Source organism: Vespa mandarinia, chromosome 2 (assembly GCF_050613455.1).
Source record: "Vespa mandarinia isolate Hongniang chromosome 2, ASM5061345v1, whole genome shotgun sequence".
Classification (NCBI taxonomy): Eukaryota; Metazoa; Arthropoda; class Insecta; order Hymenoptera; family Vespidae; genus Vespa; species Vespa mandarinia.
In genome coordinates, this window is record NC_140811.1 from 17,292,501 (window position 1) to 17,317,500 (window position 25,000).

The 25,000-nt window shown below is 35.0% G+C and overlaps 1 protein-coding gene and 1 long non-coding RNA gene across 5 annotated transcripts in view; one reads left to right on the plus strand and one right to left on the minus strand.

Moving 5' to 3' along the window:
- The window catches only part of LOC118445552 (uncharacterized), a 136,124-nt gene that overhangs the window by 103,499 nt on the left and 7,625 nt on the right, over positions 1–25,000 (plus strand). The window lies entirely within an intron of this gene.
- The window catches only part of LOC118445529 (disintegrin and metalloproteinase domain-containing protein 10), a 145,766-nt gene that overhangs the window by 101,965 nt on the left and 18,801 nt on the right, over positions 1–25,000 (minus strand). For all 3 annotated transcript variants that reach the window (XM_085664998.1, XM_085664997.1, XM_035875217.2), the window contains exons 2-3: positions 12,047–12,203; positions 1,140–1,261 (exon numbers count right to left, since the gene is read on the minus strand). In XM_085664998.1, coding sequence (XP_085521124.1) covers positions 1,140–1,261; positions 12,047–12,203 — 279 coding nt within the window. The remainder of the gene's footprint in view (positions 1–1,139; positions 1,262–12,046; positions 12,204–25,000) is intronic.

The following is a 25,000-nucleotide window of genomic DNA, read 5'->3' on the forward strand; positions in this document are numbered from 1 at the left end:
GGAACCGATAGGTGGGTAGAGGAGTGAAGAGGAGGGATGGGAGATGGTAACGAATATAAAAGGAACGGAGCTACGGAGAGGTCAGAAAAATCGTGGGAAACGGAGAAACAAGGAATCGAAGGGTAGTAATATGGGAATTTGGGGGAGGGGAGGGTGGAGGGGGGAGGAGAAAAGTGGAAAAATCGAATGCAACGACGAACGGAGATGGAAGGGGTAGGAGCGGGCGGTGAAGAGGATAGGCAAGTAAAAGAGCCAAGAAAGGAACGGGTTTTCCTTTGATCGTATACCCGTACAAAGGGGGCAAGAGGAGGGACGGAGGGTGGCTGTTTGTACTTTTGCGGTTTAATGCACGTGCGCATGCGCGTTGCCAGCAAAGAGAAAAGAAAAGTAAGTTCGATGAGGAGTGGGTGGATGGGTGGGTGGTTGGGTGGGATCAGGTGGTCCAGGAGTAAGGGGAGAGAGAATTGGCCGATGACGGGGTTTACCCGTGACTTAATATCGGCAAACTCTTTCGCTCCACTTGCCTTCCGTTCTCTTCACGTGGCTTCGATCCCACGTGAAAAATCGATTTGTTTGTATTTGAATTTTTATCCGAGCATTCCCTTTGCCTTTCTTGTTTTTTTTCCTCTCTCTCTCTCTCTCTCTCTCTCTCTCTCTCTCTCTCTCTTTCTCTTTTTCTTTTTTATTTTTCGTTATTTGAAGAGACGAAACAGAGGAGTGGCTCACAATAGAAATTTGAATTTTATCGAGGCGTGCATCATCCTCGGAGCGTGGGATTTTAACGAGCCTATAAACGAGACCTTATGAAAGTTCGATACGAGTGTGGTGCATCCTGCAGATAATCGATGAAGTTTTCTATAACCCCCTCCCCCCCGCCGCCGCTCCTGCCCCTGACCCCTACCCCCTTTCGGCCCTTCCCCTTCCCCCCCTCTCCCAGTTCTGATCTTATGCGAATGGAAACTTTATCGATCGTAATCGCGCGGAATTATTATACTGTTTCCTATAAACCATTGAATCCTTATCGTAAAATTGTTAAACAAAGGTTATTGAACTGGATCAAGGTAACTTTATATAACTATATGTATGTACGTACGTATATATGTATGTATGTATGTATGTATATATTTGCGTTCACTTACCCTCCAACGTGCCGCTGTACGTGTGGGAAGGATCGAAGGCAATATTTCGGTCGTTCGATCCTTCGAAAGTTGTCTCTTCATGGAAAAGGCTTGTGTCTCTTACAAGTCTCATCTTAAATTCTCTGAAATAAAAAGAATAACATACGAAATGTATTCGAATCGACGATGGAAAATTGTAAAAGTTTCCTTTTTTTTTTCTTTCTTTCTTTCCTTCTTTCTTTCTTTCTTTCCATTCTCTTTTTCCTTTTCATTTTCTCTTCCTCTCTTTCTCCTTCGCGTAATATTTCTTATCCTTTATTAAATTATTAATATGTTCATATTAAAATAATCAAATATTTTTCCTTTTATCGAATTATCGATATCATTCGTTCGATAAGAGGTTATTCAATGAAAACAATATTATTATCATTTAATATATTGTCCATCTTATCGCGTTATCTTCGAATGAAAATTAAGCTAAACTTATGGAAAATAAATAAATGAAGAATATTATTAATTTATTTATTTATTCGTTCTATTGGAAATATTAATTGCTCGTTATTTTCTTTTTCTTTTTTTCTTTTTTTTCTTTTTCTTTTTTTTTACTTTCACGAACATGTTAATCGATAAACATGGACATTATAAAGCAATCATTTGACGTGTTCTTCGTTATAAAAAGAAAGGTTTGGCCGTAATTTAGGAAGAATAGATAACTCATAGATAATGTAAAGGAAGCACGAAGACGAAGAGATAGCCAATTAATCAATATTGGCAAGTCTGTAATCCGACTATCTATGAGCCGTGCGGGTAGCCGCATGAGCATATCGCTATACTAGCAACATAATTAATACGATATCGTTCACTTGAAATTGCCATAGGTATACCTACGTATATATAAGAGAGACATACGCACACACACACATACACACACAAACCTATTCGTGAAAGGTAACGCCGGTCATACATCTGTCTCGATAAATTTCAAATAATTCGTTCATCAAACGATGAGAAATTATTAATAAATATTCTGTCGGGCGTGTTATTAACAATATTACTGTTCGCCCAACATTTTCTTGGTAATTAAATATTCTCTCATTATATATCCTCCCATCGTCAGAGAGGAAAATTCATTGTACTTTTCTGTCGCTAACTTTACAAAAGAAGAACGAAAAAAGATAAAAGAAAAAGAGAGAGAGAGAGAGAGAGAGAGAGAGAGAGAGGAAGCTTTTCATTAAGATAAATGCATGACTTATTACAATATTATCATCATTATCATTATCATTATCATTATAATTATCATTATCATTATCATTATATTCGTAGACCAGCAAAGATGGTCGAGACGACGGCGAATCAATTATTAAACGTCTGTCTGTCTATTTGTCTGTCTCTCTCTCTCTCTCTCTCTCTCTCTCTCTCTCTCTCTCTCTCTCTCTCTTTCTCTCTCTTTCTCATTGTACGTATGCCGTAGCTAGTAGACGCGTAATGAAATTATCGGTAATGACCTCGGGCTAGGCCGTACGAACGATGTTTTCGGTTAATTGTCGATGAAAGGGCCCGCTTTAGTTCGGCGGCTTCCCTTCTCATCAAATTAGTGCCACGCACGAGAAACAGATTCTCGTTTTCATTGATTGTACTCACAATGGGTTTCTCCCAAATTGATTTCATATTCGAACAAAATATATTTATTGTTTCTTTTTGATTTTATTTTTATTTTTATTTTTATTTTTATTCTTTCTCTCTTTTTCTTTTCTCTCTCTCTCTCTCTTTTTTTTTTTGTCTTTTTTTTTTTTTTTCTCCCTTTACGATCATAATCAATCCTGTTTCTTTTCTTCTCCCTTCACTTTTCTTGTTTCTTTTTTACATTTCTTTTTTTCTTTTCCTTGTATTTTTTTTCCCTCTCCCCTCCATCCCTCTCCTTTTCTGTAACTCATTAATATCAAGCAATAGTTGAACTTTTTAATAATACAATGTAACCAGATGGAAAGGGTACAGGTTTATTAGTTGACTCACGGGAACATGCAATAATCACGTCGACGAATTTTCTATTCGATTTCCAGAAACTGAAACTGTCAGCGTTGTATACCGGTAACATTTCCGCGCACCCACGGAAAATATCATCGTCTCGTTAATTAGGAAGTGCACGGACTTTCCCGGAGGCGATATCGAGACCGCCCGCAGCCATGACACTACTACTCGCAATTAATTACCGCAGAATCGCCATGTAATTACGAGCTCGATGAAGGATTCGCTGCTTTCGCGTCGTTATTATTATTATTATTATTATTATTATTATTATTATTATTATTATTATTATTATTATTATTATTATTATTATTATTATTATTATTATTTGCGTTTCTTGAAAAATTATCAGCTTGGTTTAATTAAGACAGGTAAAGTAATATTCATGGACTTAAGTTAAATGAGTATCACTTAGGGTTTGTTCTATTGCAACGTTACTGTCATCATCATCATCATTATCATCATCATCATCATCATCATCATCATCATCATCATCATCATCATCATCATCATTATTATTATTATCATCATAATTGTTATCTCGCTTCATATTTGTTTTTTCCCATCTTTCTTATCTCCTTTAGATATCTATCAAAAATAAATATCTATAATCATATTTTATATTGAATATTCATATATAATAGTAATCATTTATCGTGGAAAATTATTTGAATATCCTTTCTGAAAATAGTTTTTCAAGTTTCTACATTCATAAGCCCTCTTCTTTTCTCCCGATATTTTGTAATTACGCTTGACGAACGAATAAATATTTAATCCGATGGATAACAATGTAGAGTTATCTTGCTCGTACTAGATAGACATAACCAGTACCGAGAAGAGAAAGCTCTTTCAGTTTAGTCTCTTGCTCATATTCGATTTAATCTCACTTTAATCTCCCTTTTGTATCGTACTATACGCTACTCCATACTAATTTTCTTTTTCTTCCTTTTTTTTTCTCTCCTTTTTCTTTTTTTTTCTTTTCTTTCTTTTCTTTCTTTTTTTTTTTTTTTTTTTTTTACGCCTCGTTAGTGTCAACGTCGAGAAAAGAAAAAGAAAAAACTAAACCCGAATCCTCCATTTCCCTCTCTCTCTCTCTCTCTCTCTCTCTTTCTCACATACACACACACACACACACACACACACACATATACACATGCACTATATGAATATCTCTTTCTCTCTTTTAATAGTATCAATTTTTATACACAAGATTAGAATATATCTTTATGTATACGAACGAAATGAGGAAACATTAAGGAAAAATTATTTGAATTTCTAACGTTCTAGTTAACTACGGACTTAACCCTTATTTCATAGTTATAACTATGTTCGTAATGAAAAGGGTTACTTTCGGAGGTTGAAGGAAGTCGTTTCGAATGGGTACGAAAGGGTCCTAAAGTGAATACAAGAAGGATTTTGTTGAATAAAGGGGAGAGAAAGAGAGAGAGAGAGAGAGAGAAAAGGATAAAGTGTATGTGTGCTTATGTGTGTGTATGTATGTATGTATGTGTATATATAGAGGTTAGGGAGGGTACAGACAGGTGGGGGATGTCTAAGTTGAAGGAGAAGGAAGTTAATGTCCGTTTTTCTTGGTTAGTCCTCTCTCTCTCTCTTTCTCTCTCTCTCTCTCTCTCTCTCTCTCTCTCAAGAAAGAAAGATATCGATTTTCTTCCGACATTGAAACGTCGAACGTGGCCGAGGAAATTCCCTTCAGAGCCGTCTGCTTCTTCGCTAATTGTTCGTTACGCCGACACAATTCTTTATTAGAGGTAGTGTGTCTTCATCGAACAAATGGCGTCTGGGCATGTTAGGTGTTAAGTCTTCTTCTTCCTCTTCTTCTTCTTCTTCTTCTTCTTCTCTTTCTTCCTCTTCTTTCGCCTGGTCTCGACGTGGGAATTTAAGGGCTTCGTGTTCCTTTCCTCCCTCCCTCTCTCTCTCTCTCTCTCTCTCTCTCGTTCTTCTTTTTATTTTTCTCTTTTTCTTTCTTTTCATTTCGTTAAAGTCAATCGTGACTATTCGATAAACTCGTTCGCATCGAACGATGTCTATAAAATGAACGAATTAACGAACGAAAAATTTCACTTTTTCTTCATCCCACCTCGTCCCTTATTATCCTTAATCATTTTCTTTTTCCTTTTATATCTCCCTGTTATTTTATTTTATTTTATTATATTTTATTATATTTTATTTTGTTCTTTCCCATCTTTCCTTCCCCTTTTCGTTCTCTCTTTCTCTCTCTTTCTTTCTTTCTTTCTAGGTAAAAGAACAATCGGTCTTTTATACGAACGTAGAGAAAAATTCACACTTCTCTTGTATTCAGTTATTCGGTTATTCGCTCACTACATAAAACCAATTCACATTCGACGAGCATCGAAATAAATTCGAGATCGTGCGTGCATGCGTGCATGCGTGCATGCGTGCGTGCGTTCGTACTAACGATGGAATACAACGAGAGATGAAAATCTGTTGCAAGAGTACCTATCGAATACGATAGGTACATAGATACATACGTACATATATATATATATATATATATATATATATATATATATATTGTGTCCATCAGGAAGAACATCGTCATCATCGACGATTGAAACACAGCGATCGTTCTCGGTTTGTCTTTTGTTATTTTGTTCCACTTTTTTTCTGTCTTTTTCTTTTTCTTCTTTTTATTTTAATTCTTTTTCTTTTTCTCTTTCTCTCTCTCTCTCTCTCTCTCTCTCTCTCTCTCTCTCTCTCTCTCTCTTTTCGTCCCACATCGACACGTACTATTGGTCTAATGAAAATGAACTCGTGGATGCGAGTATTCGGCTTGAAAAATAAAAAAAAATAAAAACACAGTAGCATTTGATTTTTTTTTTGTGTACGAATATATGTATATAAGTGTACTAATTCTGTTATCTTTTTTTTTTTTTTTTTTTTTTTTGTTAATTAAAACTATTCACGTTCTCTCTCTCTCTCTCTCTCTCTCTCTCTCTTTATTTTTTTATTTTTGTTAGTTTAAAATTTTGAAAAGGATTTCGTCGATAGTTCTCATTGATTTTCTCGCGTGAGTTTAAGAAATGAATCTCTTGCATGTCATCCTTTTTATTGGCCTCTTTCTCTTTCTCTCTCCCTCTCTTTCCCCTCCTCTCTCATACTCGCGAATACAATTAGTCCAATGCATGAAACGTGAAATGTGATTAGTCGCACGAGTAATGCTCTGTGGCCGATACAAAATCGTTTACGCATTGTATAATACAGCTCAGATAGTAGACAGCTAAGATGTGTACAAGTTTAACACTTGTATTCTAATACATTTCTATTATTTTTTTTGTTGAGAATTATTTGAGGGGGGGGGGAAGGGAAAAAAGAAAGAAAAAACCAATCGTTCATTCGTAAAATGTACGAAATTTTTCATTAACAAAAATAATATAATCAATAAATTTACGTTCAAAAGTGGCATTACACGTATATATGTAAGTATGTACATAGACATGGATACATGTACATCTATTATCCATTTCTAGGCTTAGACATAATAGAGTTGAATTGATTTCGAAGGCCTCTCTAGGGTCCAACAATAGATCACTCTGATAGACGTGTCTCTCGTTGAATAGAGAGAGAGAGAGAGAGAGAGAGAGAGAGAGGGAGAGAGAGTGAGAGAGAGGGAGAGAGATAAATAGATAGATGTATAAAAAGATAAAATTAGAAATAGTAATAATTTTTCATTGTAATATTTCGTTGTAGTTAATCGTAGCGATCATGTCGTCGTTCAGCCGTCCTTTCGAATTACTATAATCATTCGACTAATTGCTTCGGGTTTATCGTAGATCTTCGGCTTAATTGCGAGCCGATCGCTTCTGTTGAAGAATTCTCGGTTTGGTAATCGCATCGTTTATTACGAAATTCTACGATGTGAAAAGGAATCAAAGAGAGAGAGAGAGAGAGAGAGAGAGAGAGAGATTGAAAGAAAGCAACCGATTATTACCGGAAGGAACTCATTAACGCGCGATCCAATTAAATCGTATCGTCGTTAATAACGAGAAGTGGCCTGAGGTATGGTACGAATCTTTTTAAACGAAAAATATTATTTTATATAAGCAAAATTGCAAATCGCTCATCGATATCTCGAACGTTGCCGATTTTTTTTTTTTTTTTTTCTATGAATTGTTCGATATGAAGAAGAAAGCGAAAGAGAAAGGGATAGAGATAGAAAGAGAGAACAAAAGTGTGCAACTGAAAAAATATCACTCGTCGTTTTCACATCGCGCGGTTATATATTTTTTTTTTTCTTTTTTTTTTTTTTTTAGAAGGGAATTGTTAGAAAGACCAAAAGAGAATTAAAAAAAAAAAAAAGAAAAAAAAAAGGAAAAAAAAAAGGAAATAACATACCGTTTTAATTCGTTGGTCGACGTGGTATCGATCGGAATTTTTTCCTACGACATAGAAACGAGCTATAAATATAAATAAAATGATTGGTCGAATTAAATTATTAGCGAGATGTAAAATTTATCGCGACTTTTCATCGAATAGGACAAAAATAAAAAATATACCAAAAAAGAAAGAAAAAGAAAAAAAAAAAAAGAAATAAAAAAAATATAAATACATTTACCATATAAGAAAAATACATTTACCGTTGTCAGAGTTCTCCGAGAGAAATAGAAGAAAAAAGAATAAAATAATATAAAAAAGAATATATATATATATATATATATATATATATATATATATATATATAAAACGAAAAAAAAAACGAAAAACAAGAAAAGAACAACTCGTCGACGAGAGGGGAGAGGAGAGGAGCAATCGAAGCGAATTCGTGCCAAGCTTTACGATTAATTACCTTCTAAGTCGAGTACCCTTCTTCCCACCCATCCTCCTTCCTTTTCGAATGTAGTAGAGTCACGTGGCGTGATTGACATTCGCGCGAGCAAAACTTAACATACGACATAGTAATTCGTACGAAATAGTGAGAGCAATTCATTTTGAAGTGATCGATACACGAAAGATACTCACAATACATACGCAATTCGCTTTTTTGCGTGTCGAAGGTCGACATTTTTCTTCCCTTTTCCCACTTAAAATACGTGTCCCAACACGGCACCTCTCGTATTTCAACGATAATTTACTACTCGGAAAGGACGACTCTCTCTCTCTCTCTCTCTCTCTCTCTCACACACACACTCTCTTTCTCTTTCTCTTTCTCTCTCTTTCCCTTGTTTTCTCTTTCTCTCTTTTCTATCCCTAAGGTACCGTATTTCGACTTCGATGACTTCGCTCGACCTCATTTATACATCTCGCACAGTGCTGCTTATACACACACGCGTGCACTCGCATGAATACACACACACACACACGCACACACACGCACGCACACATACACACACGTTCACGCGAAAGGGCTACGGAGGATGACGTCTTGCCTCGTGAATTCAGATTGCTTAGGTCGTCGTACGAAAGAGAAAAGTCGCCTTGAGGGTCGTCCTCGAAATTCGTGTTCTATCGATCGTGATTTTCTTGGTAAATGAGAATAAGAGATAAGACAAAGAATAGAATCCATTTATTTCTATATAGAAACAATATAGAATAGAAAGCAAGATATATAAATAAGGATAATAATAAAAGAAATAATTAAATAATATATATATATATATATATATATATATATAAATATTTAATAGATATATCAACGAAGAAATTATAAATGAATAACGAGTATGAATCCTATATATATATATTAAATTAAGCAATTATTGTATATTCATATATTAATATATATCGTTGAGTTTATTTAAAAAACAAAAACAAAAAAAAAGAGGAAAAAAAAATGGAGATATAGATTTTGATGAAACGAAGTCGATCATATATAATTTTTTGGAATGAGAAAATAATTTAGTTAAGTCTTGATTTTGTCGATAAAATTCATTTATGGAATTAGATAATCGAATGAAATGTGAATATTTTCTTCCTTTCTTTTTTTTTTTCTTTTTTTTTTTTCCATAGAACGCAGTTGGCGAACTTCGCAATTCGCCGGTACGATATTCACCGAATTTCATATGTGACCGTCTTAGCGAAAGGTCAATGAACTTTACTAATGCACTTCTACGATATTCGTCGAATTTCATATGGCTTTCTTAATACTGAAATATAAATCCATATAATATAGCGCGCTAGTACTCAATCATGAAGAAAAATAACGATAGTTATTCCGACAATATGACACCTATTATATGAAAAATTTGTTATACCTCTTAAATACTTTTAAAAACCGAGCGAGGGATGTTCATGGTATATAATTAGAAAATTTATTCATTCTTAACCTTTGCATTATTAATTTCTACATAGATAAGACAGCTAGGTATATAAAGTTTGGCGAATCTCGTTTATCTATCGTTAAGATAACTATATAAAATTCGATGAATATTATACCAAGAAACATACTAACTTCGGTACATTGTGATAAAATTATTTATACTTTTTTTTTCTGTTTATTTGAGTATTATCAAATGAATTCTCTTAAAATAGAAACCTAATTAAATCTATTTCTATCAATTGAAAACGATAAATGTATCAAAATACGTTTTGAACTTTTACAAAAATAAAATTGACAAATATATGAAAAGAATTATTTGTTTAATATAGGATTTTGTTTTTATAACGTAGAATACAATGTCTATTATTACAAAATGGCATTTATTTATGAATCAATCGGATACGATAAATCGTCAAATACTTATGGCATTGTACGAATCAACGTTGTTATATAGACCAATACGAATATAAAATTATATTTATTTGCATTTGGATAAATAAATATTTAAGAAAGATCTAACGATTTATTATAAAAATATATAAATTTCTAATTATCTTGAAATTTATCTTTACGTAACAGTAGTCATAGTCGAATAGAAGAAAAGAAAAGAAAAGAAAAAGGAAAAAAAAGAAAAAGAAAATACAAAAACGAAATTGTTACAGAACAAATTAAACAAAATTCAAAAGTTAAACGAACAATTTATGTAGAAATAAAATCTCTCGTTCTTTTATTTTTTTTTCTTTTTTTCTTTTTAAATTGCAAAGACATTTAAGACGATCAAGTTACATATGATATCGGTATAACTTTGTAAAACAAATCACAGTTTTCTCGTTGTTCAATATCAATTTTGTTCGAATAAAAGAGAATTTTATTATATATCTTATCACTGACATATATATATATATATTTTTTTTTTTATTAAATTTTTCATCTTATAATAATTAACTATCTCAGTTAAGAAAAAGTAGCCGCGAGATAAGAGTATATAATAATTGTTGTCATTTGAGAAAAAGAGATACGAAATAGAAGAAACAGAGAGAACTTAAAGACAGAGAAAGACAGAGACATTCAAGAGAAAGACAGAGAGGGAGATAGAGAAAGAAAGAGAGAGAGAGAGAGAGAGAGAGAGAGAGAGAGAGAGAGAGATAGACAGATAGACAGATAGACATAGATGATTCTCACAAGCAGAATACATCGCGCTGACATCGGGCATTGGTCCGTAAATGACGTGTATGCGATTTCCGTGAATGTAACGTCGAGATTTATAGATCTCATGTCAATGGCACAACACAACATAACCGAGGTTCTATCGACATATTGCGCTACTACTACTCGCAATGGGGATGCGTCGAGTCAGCTCGTCTCTCAAGGCCTTCGGGATGATAGCAACAGCGACAGATCGAGAGGATGGAAGCTTATCGATGCCTTGTCAAACGTTGATCACAACGGCCGTGTTAGCACGGATTAACATTCATATCGCGGTTATTCGTTACACCTCGAGGCTATTTGTTGATGATGAACACTTTCGATCATCTGCCAGATTTCGTTACAGTTGCCAATATTTAATCTATCCAATGTCGCTGTTATTATTCGCTCGAAGTTATGCGTTTGGTATTTCTATGGATACAATCAATGATATATCATTGACAAATAATATTTAACGTCTTCCCGTGTAATTATCTATTCGTTTTCTTTTCCTTTTGTTTTTTCTTTTTTCTTTTCTTTTTTTCTTTTCTTTCTTTTTTTTTTCCTTTGTTTTTTTTTTTTGAAAGGGGAAAGGAGATAATGATCACGCGCATTGTACGACGATCAAAACGAAGATCCCTTCTTTTTTTTCTTCTTCTTCTTTTTCAATTTGTCAAATTTATTATCAAAAAAAAAAAAAAAGAAAAAAGAAAAAAAGATTGTAAAAACGTATATAACCGTAAAGTTATATCCCTATATGTGATATAGATTTGATCATTTTAATCGATCACAACGATTAATTAATCAATTAATTAATTCATTCATTCATAGAAAATTAATGGTCATTCGAAATTAATCCTTTTTAAGTATATAACACATTATTATAAATATGTATAGTTTTGTAATGATAGAATTGTTTTTGTTTATTTCTTTTTTTTTGTTTTTCTTTCTTTCTTTCTTTCTTTTTTTTCTCTTAACAAGGACAAAAATTTCCTTCGAATTGTTGTTCCTTATGGAAAAAGCATACGTAATCAATGTAATTTTTTCATTGTCCATACCGAAGTGTAATTTAATGTCGTCGTACTAATGGAAAAAAAAAAGGAAGAGGAAAAAGGATAGGAAAGAAAAGAAGAAAAAAGAAAAAAGAAAAAAGAAAAAAGAAAAAAAGAAATGTTTCTTTTTCGAAGTCAAGCAAAATCGTCGAATGAGAGCGTTGGACGGTCACGTTCGTTTCTAACGGTCCTTGAGAAAATCTCGCGGCGGGCCATATTGAAAGACGCGCGAAACGTGCGAGGAACGTTGAATCACAACGTACACGTTCTTTTTACGTGTACGTCTTCTAACACGTATCATAGATGCATAGAAAAGTGAGAAAAGTAATGCTTTAATAGTAATAGAGAAGGAAGATGGTCATTTTATTTACCTGTCGAGAGCGCGAAGGCGTAGATTCAACGTTGCGTCCTTTGACCGACCGGAAGTCGAAGTGTCACGACGATTTCTTCCTCGATGTTCCCTCAGTGCCGCAATATCGTACCACGCTGGACTATAATGTCTGATGTAACTGTCTCTGGTTATACTGGCTGAAAGTAAAAAAAAAAAAAAAATAAAGATTTATTCTATTAAATAAAGACGAATTAAATCGAACGATATTAAATGATATTTTAGAAAAAAATCGAATGATAAAAATATTCATTTGATATACAAATATATTCCTTCAAATGTCCTTCTTCTTTTTTTTTCTTTTTTTTTTCCTTTTTTTTTTTCCTTTTTCTTCTCTCTCTCTCTTCCTTTTCTTTTCCATCTTCTTAACTGTATATATATATATATATATATATATATATATATATATATATATTTTATATTTATTTCTTTTTATTTTTGGCTTAGAAAGGATATTCAACGAATTTCTCATTTTACTTTTATCGATGAATTTTAATAATTACGATCTATTATCGTTGATCGTAATTCAACAAATCGTATATGATAATATTTTATGATAACAAATGGAAGAAATGAGTTGAATAAAATTAAGATTATAATAATCAAAGGAAGATGAAAGATATGAGACAAGTAAGAGACAGAGACAGAAAGAGAGGGAGAGAGACAGAGACAGAGAGAGAGAGAGAGAGAGAGAGAGAGAGAAAAAGGGAATATCCAAGGAGATGAATTGGTAGGGTTCGACTAAGAAGAGAAAGAAAAGAGGAATGAGAGAATGAAGAGGAGGAGGAGGAAGAGGAGTAGGAGTAGGAGTAAGAGTAGGAACAGGAGGCTCGATATCGGTGGGAATCTGAAAGCGGAGATATAAATGCAAACTGTCGTCGGCGTAATTTACTTTTATTATCCGATAAATTCGAGAACCTTTACTTGGTGAGAAAAGGAAAGGAAGAGGAAAGGAAGAGGAAAGCAGAAGAACGACGATGGTGGCTGCGATTACGAGAGAAGGCCAATCTTCATATGCAAATCCGGCATAAGCGTAACGACTCTTCCATCGTGCTGTTGGTGGCGCTGGTGATGACAACATACCAGAAGCCAGCACCAGCAGCACCAGCACCAGAAGCAGCAGCAGCAGTAGCAGCAGCAGCAGCAGCAGCAGCATCTCCAACGCTACCACCACCACCACCATCACCACCACCATTATCACCAACAACACCAACAACCTTACGGATGTTCCAAACGCGTTATCGCCTTGATAACAATTTTATTACACTTTGAGATCTCTCGTTCTAAAAAGGAACCGAAGCTTATTTCCCTTTTTTTCTTACCCTCCCTCCCCTATATTTCCCTTTCTAAAACTTCACAGACAATTTTTCAAAGTCACTCAAGAGCCGTAGATGTTCTTGCCGTGTCACAGATAAGACACGTTACCTTTCTAACCTTCTCTCTTCTTCGACTTTTCTTATTTCCCTCTCCCCCGCCCTTCCCCACTGTTCTCCCCATAGAACGTGTATTTTTATGTGGGTATATGTATATGAATGAGAAAGAGAAAGAAAGAAACAAAGAAAGAGAGAGAGAGAGAGAGAGAGAGAGAGAGAGAGAGTATGTGTACGTGAGAAAGAAAAGAGAAAGTGTGTGTGTGTATGAGAGAGAGAGAGAGAGAGAGAGAGAGAGAGAGAGAATCGCCATCGCGTGTTAAAGATCTTAGAGATAAGCTATTCCTCCTCTCTCTTGGATATTCGAATTAGCATCGCTCTCGACGATAGGTAGGTGTCGTTGGCTATACATCGTGTTACCTATGCTCTCTCCTAGCCAAGCTTTTACCGAAGAATAATTAAGGCGAAGGCTGTAGTGCATAGCACGCGTAACTCGTTACTCAGATAACGGCAACGGTTTCGAGCTTATCGTGACACCCTCTCTCTCTCTCTCTCTTTCTCTCTCTCTCACTCTCTCTCTCTCTCTTACTCTCTCTCTCTCTCTCTCTCTCTCTCTCTCTCTCTCTCTCTCTCGTCGAGACCTATGTTCTTCCTTTCTACTTTCAACGAATAAAAAGAAGACGAAGAAGTAGTAGTAGTAGTTGCAGTAGTGGTAGTAGTAGTAGAAGTACGTTTTTACAAGATTACTTTTTTGCTGCTTTCGTGAGGAAACGACATAGCGTTGGATGGAAAACGACGGATGGAGAAGCATAGACGAAGTAACGAACTTCGTGGCAGAAGTTACTATCTGAACGAAGAAGACGTTACGGAATTTCTGAACAGGCAGTTCAATGGACAAGAAGCTTCTCTTTCACACTGTCTAGTTCACTAGGTAGAACGTTGTTCTGGTCTCCATCGAGAGACCGCGATCTCTTACTCCATGAGGAGAGAAAGAGAGTAAGAAGAAACTGAGACTGGAATGTCACTTCATGGAAGAAGTTTCTTTTCAAAAAGAAAGGGAAAGAAAAAAAAAAGAGAAAGAGAGAGAGAGAGAAATGAGAAAAGAAAGTTAAAGAGAGAGAGAGAGAGAGAGAGAGAGAGAGAGAGAGAGAGAGGAAAGAAAAGAAGAAGAATGTTCATGCAGCGGATAATGGTAACTCGTATCATTTCAAATTTATTTTTTTTTATTCATTTTCATATTTTTCTTAAACCATTAAAATATTTTAAACCTTTCGTAATTATTAATATTCAATAATTTAACATATAAAAGTATCAACTTTGACGTTATCAATGATAAAAATTTCGTCTAAGTAAATATATAATTGGCTTGTTCTCTTTTTCTTTTTTTTGGAAATACAGAAAGAAAAATTAAATTCTATCGGTAAATAATTTTTATTATTATTTAATATTAAATGAAAATAATGGAGTGGATATGATCATACAAATGACATATTTATGTATGTACGTACGATTATGACAAATTAATTAAATCATATTTTATAAATGTCATATTAGTTCTCTCATATTTTTAAGATAAATCTCTCTCTCTCTCTCTATCTCTCTCTCTCTCAACCAAAAGTTTTAAAAGAATAATCTGTCTTAACTGTAAGCTGCAATGTTACTTAGTGAACATAAATCGTTCGTCGTTGATAATAAATTGATGCAACTTATTCCGACTAAAAATATATCATAGAAAGGATTAATTTATTTATTACTTAAATAGTTAATGAATCAAATGAGTATTGATTTTTAATTTAATATTTTTAAACCTCATTATTGTACCAAAATGTAAGGATATTCTGTTTCTTTTCTCTCTCTCTCTCTCTCTCCCTCTGTTCCTCTCTTTCTTTCATTTTAAATAATTAATAAGGTTGGATCTTAGCAAAGAATTGGATGCATAAAATTTTAAAGCTCCAGCCGACATCGTAGCATTTCATTCTTCCGTAACGACGATCTTTTCCACGTTTTTTCTCTCTTTGTCTCTCTCTCTCTCTCTCTCTCTCTCTCTCTCTCTCTCTCTCTCTCTTTCTACCTTTTAACTGGCCGATAAAAACACACGACAGCATGGGAAAACGCGCGACAGTTTGTAGTAACGGCCAGCGACGTATTTTTTTTTCTGTTTTCTTTTTTTTTTCCTTTTTTTTCTTTTTTTTTCCCTACCCGTCTGAAGAGCCACGATGGCGATATGAGCTACCGTCGAAAATAAAGATTGTTCTTGATTGCCTAGCGTTATCGTTGGCATTGTCGTTACCGTTACCGTTATTGTACCCGAATTACACGTACACACGTCGAAATTCCATTAATGGCTGTTACGAGTGCACGGCCTATCTGTGCATTTAAACATTTCCCCTCCTTTTTTTTTTTTTGATCTTTTTTGTGTCTGCCCCTATCCCCCTTTCTCCCTCCTCTCCCTCTCTCTCTCTCTCTCTCTCTCTCTTTTTCATTCGCAAACCTTTCGTCCCATTTATGGTAAATATTATCAAATCCTTTATGGTAATATATTATCAAAAGGTCTCTGTCTATTGTTCAATTTAATGTAGAAATTATTCGAAATAATGTATCTTTCTTCTATCTTTTGTCCCTTTCGTGTGTGTGTGTGTGCGTGTGCGTTTTTTTTTTTTTTTTTTTATTCTTTTTAAATAGGTACAATCAAAGTTCTCGACACGATCAAAATAATATAAAGGAAAATGAACGATCGATTCTATCTTTTGCACGCAGTCACCGGTAATCTATTTTCACGTATCGATGTTGGATACATCAAATTGTCTAGCCCGTTCCTAGAGTAATTACCAGAGAGATTAAAATGGGTACTGGAAGTGCTGGTTCGATCGAGGATCGAACGCAATTATAACGAGAGAGAGAGAGAGAGAGAGAGAGAGAGAGAGAGAGAGAGAGAGGAGAGAGAGAGAGAGAACAAGATGAATAGAGAGGTAGGAGGTGATGGTGGGTCACATACACACACACACATATACATACATACATACATATATATATATATATATACATATACGAGTCATTGCCGTCAAGCACGGTAGGGGGATGAAAAATGGTTTGATAGATACTTCAGCTACGAACAATGGGGTAATGCCATCCAGTATCCGGGTCACGCGCGTGTAGCTTCGCGAGAACATGACGGCGACACGCGCTCGTCAACTCGCTTGCTCGCTCGCTCGCTCGCTCGCTCGGTCGGTCGCTCGCTCGTTCGCTCACTCGCTCGATCCATTGCCATCGCAATCACCATCGTCTCATCGTCGTCATAGCCGAACATCGATAAAATTTACACTTTACGAACGTGGAGGAGATTCTTCTCTTTTCTTCTTACGACAATAGGGAACGGTATTATGATTAATCGAGTGGCAAACATGTGACAAGCTCTTATATATATATATATATATATATATATATATATATGTATATATCTTATATGAAAGAAAAGAAAAGTAAGAGAAGAGAAGAGAAAAGAGAGAGAGAGAGAAAGAAAAAGAAAAAGAAAAAGAAAAAGAAAAGATAAGGGGAGAAAAAAGACCGAAGGAAAAAAGAAAAAAGCAAAAGTAAACGAAGAATGAATTTGAGAATTTTGTTTTTTTTTTTCTTCTCTATCTTCTCTTTTTCTTTTTTTTCTCCCCCTCCTCGCCCCCACCCCCCCCACCCATCCCCCGCCTCCCTCCTCGCCATCCGCCATCCGTCAGAAAAATTTCGCAAATTTTTGCTCACGAAAACTTTCACGATTCTCTATGATAAGAATTTAAGAAATTTTCTATTTCTCCTTTCTCCTTTAGTAAGTTCTTTTTTTTCGAGTTGATATTGTCCCCAAGAAACTTGTAAAATTTTACTGAGAAGATCTTAAGGAAATTTTATTCGTATTACTTCGTGTAATTAAGAAAGATAGTTTATTTTAAGATCGTTGATGTATATCGATTAATCATCCGTCTAAATGAAAATAGACAGATATAATTGTTCAGGGAGATCAAAGGATAAGAAATATTTAGATTAGGTCTCTGAAAGACGTCGTTTCGATTATCGAAGAGAGAACGAGAGAACGAGAGAGAGACAGAGAGACAAATAGAGAGAGAGAGAGAGAGAGAGAGAGAGAGAGAGAGAGAGAGGAAGGGAGGGAAGGATGATGGCGACGTTCCAACGGATGTCACCAGCAGCGAAAAAAAAGTAAAAATTGCTGGATATTGACGCGAGAAATTGAACAATGAGAGCGATATTCCGTGTCCGTTCCGCACGTGAATATGACACGTTGATGATAGCCGACCGGCCTGTATGCCGTTCGAGCTAACCGAACGAGATCGATCCATTTGAAATTACCGATGAGAGTTCCGTCGATACAGATAACAAATAATACTCGATCCTATCTTGACCGAACGTACATTGATCATCGGGTCTAGAAGATGTAACGTTTGAAATCCCGCGTTATATGGCTCGAGAAAGTGGTACTATCGTTGAAACTATCCAAATGATCGTTATCGTTTCATTCGATGAACGTATGGATTCATGATGAAATTCATGATCGAAAATATTTCCTGATTTTGTTCTTTTTTTTTTTTTTTTTTTTACAGTTAGAAATCGTAACGACCAAAATGATATCCTAATCGTTCGCAAAACTTGGCTGACCTTTTTTCTTTGTCTTTTTGTTTTTTTTTTTTTTTTTTCTTTTTTTTTCTGTTATCACTTCAAACATAGATAATCAGGAATCGTACGACTAATGGCACCTAATTGTTTGCAAAAATTGTATATTCTCTCTCTCTCTCTCTCTCTCTCTTTGTTTTTCTTTTTTTTTTTTTTTGTTCCCCTAAAAAGACAATCATTTACGTATTGCTTACGAAATATTTATTTAAGTAAAGTAAAGTGAAGAATTTTCAAGGAAGGATACTCTTAACGAAGATTTTTACGTTCGCCTTTGAAAATATTGAAAATTCACTGGCTACGAATTTCATTAGGATGATAGCGATCATTTTTAGTAAGAATTAAAGTATTTTAAAGTAAAAACAAGAAGAAGGAAGAAGAAAAAATAAAGTAAGAACGAAAGTTTGTGGATTTTGTCGTCGGGTATTTCATGAATTCTGAATTGACGTGGCCGTTTTTCTTCTTCTTCTACTTTTACTTCTACTTCTACTTCTTCTTCTACTTCTTCTTCTTCTTCTTCTTATTCTATTTCTTTTAATTTTATTTCTCGTTTCTTCTCTATCCACCGTCGTAAGGAAAAAGCGTGAGAATTTCAGCGCTTCTTTACCACCTTCCAGCAAAGGTGTTAGCTACGAACCTCTCGATCGTTTAATTTATTATTGCCTTCGACGGGGAGCTAAAGATTTACATCGTAATTAATTTTATTATGCAAAAAAAGTCCCTTCGCAGTTCGTTGCGATTTTTGCATGATATTAACAGTGGCAAGAAGAGATCTCGTCGTCGACCCTTTATTAAATTAGAAAGAGAGAGAGAGAGAGAGAGAGAGAGAAAGAGAAAGAGAGAGAGAGAGAGAGAGAGAGAGACAGACAGAGACAAAATGAAAAAGAGAAACAAAATCAACAATGTTTGTTTTCGTATAAAGCGATAAATCGTTATTACTTGTAAATCCCGTCGATTATTCATTCATTCGTAAGAAATTCATTCGTAGAAGTAAAATCGATCATTTCATTGGAAAAAAAAAAAGCAAAACCAAACAAACAAACAAACAAACAAAAAAAAAAAGAAAATACCTCGTATAAAAACGAAACAAAAACTTTCTTGATATTTAAAAAAATAAGATAGTACCTTTTGGTATTTTTAAAGGGTGGAAAAAATTCATACGATATTTCTTTTTTTTTTTTCTCTCTCTCTCTCTCTCTCTCTCTCTCTCTTTCAATCGAAACAGAGTCGGTACTTCGTAAAATTTGGAGAAAAAAAAATGACTGACCTCGACCTGACAGGTGGTGGTATATCGATTAAATATAAAATCCTTATGAATTATTCATCAAACGACAGATCGACGTCGTGCATATAGGTAGATGCTTAGTCGCTATTTGACAAGCCCGTTGACAGCGAGTTTAAATATCGGCAGAGTGATATTAATAATTCACGGTCGATCGCCAGTGGATGAAAAAAAGAAAAAAAATAAAAAGAAGGAGGGAGAGGGAGAGGGAGATAGACAGATAGATAGATAGATAGATAGATAGATAGATAGATAGATAGATAGATAGATAGATAGATAGATAGATAGATAGATAGATAGAGCAAGAGAGTATGATCTTCGTGGTCGTTTTTGAAAATCGAAATGGTAACTGTCGGGCTCGTTCGTTCGTAAAGAAATACAACGTCGGTAAAAACAAAAGGTTTTGGCTAGAAAAAGAAAAATAGAGATAGAGATAAAGATAGAAAGAGAAAGAGAGAGAGTGAGAGAGAGAGAGAGAGAGAAATAGAAAGAGCCTACTGTAAAACGTCGTTGCTTCTGCCGGAAAACGAAATACCAGCTCGTAGATTTCGGCGTAAAAGCGTGAAAGCAAGCCACACGGATTTTTCTCCCGGTGGAACAAAGCTCGTGTAAGCTACGTTTTTATCCGTATGTGTGTATATACACACACACACACATATATATATATATATATGTATACATAAGTGTACGTGTGTGTGTATGTGTATATGTGTACATGCTTTTCATAAGAGATTGACAGAAAAGTACATGTATGTACGCAGACAGACGCGCGTGCACTCACGCACACATAACTATACGAACATGCAGAGTGAGTCGATAACTATTTCCAGATGAAGTAACACTTTATTCTATGGTACTCGTAGTGAAACGATCAAAACGAAATGTTCGATGTAAAATTGTTACGTTATTTGCTTCGTTTTCCATGTTTCAATTTTTCTTTCCTTCTTCTTCCCTTCTTTCTTTTCTTTTCTTTTCTTTTTTCATAAAAAGAAAAAAAGAAAAAAAGAAAAAAAGGAAAAAAAAAAACAAAATAGAAAAAAGGGAAAAAGAAAAAGATTTTTACCTTCTATCAACATTTTCTACGTCGTCATTGACTTACCCTCCTCCCCCGACACACACATACACACACTCCGTCCTTACCTCTCTCCCTCCCTCTTTTACAATCTCTACCCACCGAGTAGTAAGTTGTACGTAAGTTGTTGCTTCTATCTCGAAAATAAGGACTTTTGAGAAAACGGTCTAGTGAGAGTATTTAAACGGTTTAGCTCAGTGCATTCTCCTGAAGAAAAGCGAAAGGAAAAGAGAAATAGAGATGGAGAAATAGAGAAATAGAGAAAGAGAAAGGGAAATAGTTATAGGGAAGCCAACTCTCAAAGGATAGAAACGAATTAAATCCAACGTAAAGGGCGAGAGTGCGGAGAGAAAACGTAGCGATGGAAACGCGTAATGAACTTGCAGTAACAGTAACAGCAACAGCAACAGCAACAGCATCAGCACCAACAGCACCAACAGCAGCAACAGCAGCAGCAGCAGCAGCAGTAGTAGAAGTAGTAGTAGTAGTAGTAGTAGTAGTAGTAGTAGTAGTAGTAGTAGTAGTAGTAGTAGTAGTAGTAGTAGTAGTAGTAGTAGTAGTAGTAGTAGTAGTAGTAGTAGTAGTAGTAGTAGCAGCATTAGTAGAGTAGCACGTAGGAGTTTGGGTTGAGTCGAGAGGCAGAGTTACACGAGAGTCGCGTGTCTTGGATAACGTGCCAACGAACGAACGACCGTCTCTACCTAGTACCTGGTCTGTGTTTCCTGTACAATTTCCAGCAATTAGTTTCCATTTTGACGCTAAAAGACCCCAACTGAGTGGCAGACGATTTAAAACCGAACCTGGTTATTTCTTTCAAAGCTTAACCTTTTACATATTAGCAAATACACAGATATACACACACACACACACACATATATATATATACATATGTATGTATGTATGTATGTATGTATTTATGTATGTATGTATGTACGTATATAAATGTATGAACTGATATAATAATAATAATAATAATAATAATAATAATAATAATAATAATAATAATATATTTATTATACGTGCGTGCGGGTACGCTTGTATATCATTTATCAGATGAAATTTATGAAAGATTTATAGTTAGTGCATTTTATTGTATTATTATGATTTAACAAGATTTAAGTATTTTCTTTTCTTTTCTTTTCTTTCCATTTTATCCCTTTTTATTTCTTTTCCTTTCCTTATGTTTTCTAATATTTTATCAAGATCGTCACGTTATGTTGCGAGTTTCCAAAACGTTGTTTCACGTACGTTAATGGAAGTTCCGTATGAAAGTAGTGAAAATATAAGAATAAGAAAAAGGAAGAGACAAGTAAGGAGGCGGCAGACTTTGACCATAAAAGGGAAGTAAGAGGAGAATGGGCTTTTAAACGCGAACGATACCGCGCGGCAAATCGTGGCGATAAATTAACTCCGTTGGTGGCCTGGTTAAGTACTCCTTGTCGCAGGCTCGTCGTCAACTTGTAAAACAGCAGGAAGTGGCCGTGGCTATGTAAGAGAGGAAAGTGACGCCCACTAAATGCTTTCTCGAACTTTCGATTATCGTGCCTCGTGTAATTGAATATGGAAGAGACATCGCCGATGAAGAATAAAACGAAGAAGAAAGAAGAAGAAAGAAGAAGAAAAAAGGGAGAACAGGTGATTGGCATTTCGTTCTTCAATCGATCTATTAAACGTTTCAAGAAAAATAACAGAATGGAAAATGATAGGAACAAGGGTGAATATATTTCTGATTCCGTCAGATGTTACGTCTGTTGTTTACAAGCACATATAAAAAAAAAAAAAAAAAAAAAAAAAAAGAACGATAATCCTGGAAAAATAGGTGTCACCATGCATTTTATTCCATGAAAAATAATAATTGTTGCTATCGATGGTTCGATCCTCGTTTTCTTTCTTTTTTTTTTTTTTTTTTATTTTATTTTCCATTTATTTATTTCTTTTTTTTTTGTTTTTTTATTTTTTGTTTTAGTTTTTAGAAATTCACACCTTTCTATGGAATATAAAAAATATTTGTGTACTTTTAATTTAACGAAAGCTTTGACCTCGAGCTTCCGACTACAGCGAAAAATGAAATATAATATACAACAACAACAACAACAACAATAAAGAATAAATAAAGAACAAAGAGAGAGAGAGAGAGAGAGAGAGAGAGAGAGAAAAGGATGAATATATGAAATTTCAATTTTTGAGCTCTTTCGTAGAACGAGACCTCTACGATCACTTTGAAGACTCGTTATACTCGGGATAATTAATGTCATCCCTTTAATGGCGTAATCTACCATGGAATATACGGATAGCTCGTAGATCTTTTGCGCGTTTAATACGGGTGCAAAATTGCTGCGAAGCATTACAAATGGCTGCTGTAACATTGTTCTAACATTTTACGCAGTTTTCTTTCGTAGTTTTACTCGCCGAGTTCAGCCCTTCGAGCAAACGCGTACCCGCTAGACGATGGAATTTTACGTTCGGGTGTAAAAAAGAAAAAAAAAGAAAAAAGAAAGAAAGAAAAAAAAAAAGAAAAAATATTTCATGGGACGAATTTTATCGATCGTCGTTCCCGTCGTTTCACCTCGATTTAAAATGTCTTTAAATTATAAAGAAATCATTTTCTCGTCTCTATTGAAACGTCAAACACGAAATAATAGATAAACGAATTCAATTAATTTAATTACGTTTAACATTTCATTCGTCTCTCACGATGTTAGACCTTTGTTACACCATTTACAGATTCTTCCGATTCTTCGTTAAATTTGTCTTATCTTCGTGATCTTCGTAAATGTTATAATCACTTTTTAATGTAAATTTTCAACTCTAGACCTAGTTGAAATTTTCACTAGGAGAATCGTAAAAGGCACCCCTTCGTTCGTATAGCACTATCGTTTATTCTCGATGTTTGCGTCTACCAATCGTTTCCGCCCTTCGAATTTTCCCTTTTACAGTTTTTCCTTTTATCTCCCTCTACCTCTCTCTCTCTCTCTCTTTCTCTCTCTCTCTCTCTCTTCCTTTTTCATTCGACGTTAGTAGACAAGTAGAAAATCGTTGGTTCGCCAGCAATGGATCGCTACTAATTTGCACACTGTGTTTATCTCTCTCTCTATCTCTCTCTCTCTCTCTTTCTCTCTTTACCACCATCCATTTCTATCTTTCTCTCTTTTCCTTGCTCGTCCACGCGCTTACAACTTTCCTCTTTTTCCTTTCCTCTCTCTCTCTCTCTCTTTCTCTCTCTCTCGTTCTCTTTTCCATGTTTGCATCGACGTAGAGAGAAAAGGAAAGCGACGAGAGGAGGATAGAGCACAGTGAGGGTAGAAAAAAGCGAGATAATGACGGCACTGCGCCACAATTGCGCTGTCTATCGTACTTGCTTTTTTACCTTTCCCCTTCCTCTCTTTTCTCTTCGTCCATCTCTTCTCTTACCTATCATTGACTATGTATTTACTTCAGGAAAATGGCAATCCTTGGATCCTCTTCATCTCTTCATCTCTTTATCTCTCTCTCTCTTTCTCTCTCTCTCTCTCTCTCTCTCTCTCTCTCTTTCTCTTTGTCTCTCTGTCTCTCTTTCCATTTGTTTTTCTTTTTCATTTGTTCGCTACGCCGAATAAATATCGTCTATTGCACTCCTTCGGCCTCCCCTTCCCTCCCCTCCCCTCCCCCCTCGCCTCGCTATTCCCCTCGTTCAATTCCCATGCTTCTCTTATTCCTCTTAACAATGGCAGCGTTTTTCGTACGAATTTCTTTCTTTCGGTACTTTTCGAAAAGCATTTATTTATTTTCGAATAAAATAGCTTTTAGTTATCGTCGTTAACGTCGTTCCTCCTCGTTTCTTTCTTTCTTTCTTTCTTTCTTTCTTTCTTTTTTTTTTTTTTCTCTTTTTTTTTTCTTTTTTTCTTTTCTTCTCCATGATAATCGAGAAGTCATCGTTATTACAATGGTACGAATAATATTTTCATTCCACGAAATTTCCTTCCGATTTTCGAGAGAAAGAGAGAGAGAGAAAAGGGAAAGAGGTCGAATTTTTTGTTTACGATCATAAAGTTGTAATGTGATGTTGATCGTAGAAAAATATTGGGTAGATATATATATATACATATATTTATGTATTTATGTACATACGTATATACGTGTACTCGTATTCTAAAAACGAAACGTAACGAAAAAATATATAATCATTCTCGACATAGTTTTGAAAGAACGTTCTTTTACAAAGACGATTTTCAATATAAATATATATATATATATATATGTACACATACATGTATACGACGAACCATCGGCCAGTATATAGATATTTATTCGAATGGAAAGTGAAAATACGATTGGCAAACTTAGCCAATATTCGTCGAGCCATTCGGTAAGGTACAGAAAAGGGTCCTTCATTATTCTCTCGACTCCCGTCAGCTGCTGGTAATAACAATTTCTCGTGGTATCCGATCGATTTCTATCGCGAGAGACGCCAACGACACTTAACCAACCCCTTTCGCCAATGACAGAGAAGTAAAGAGGGAAAGAAAGAAAGAAAGAAAGAAAGAAAGACAGACAGACAGACAG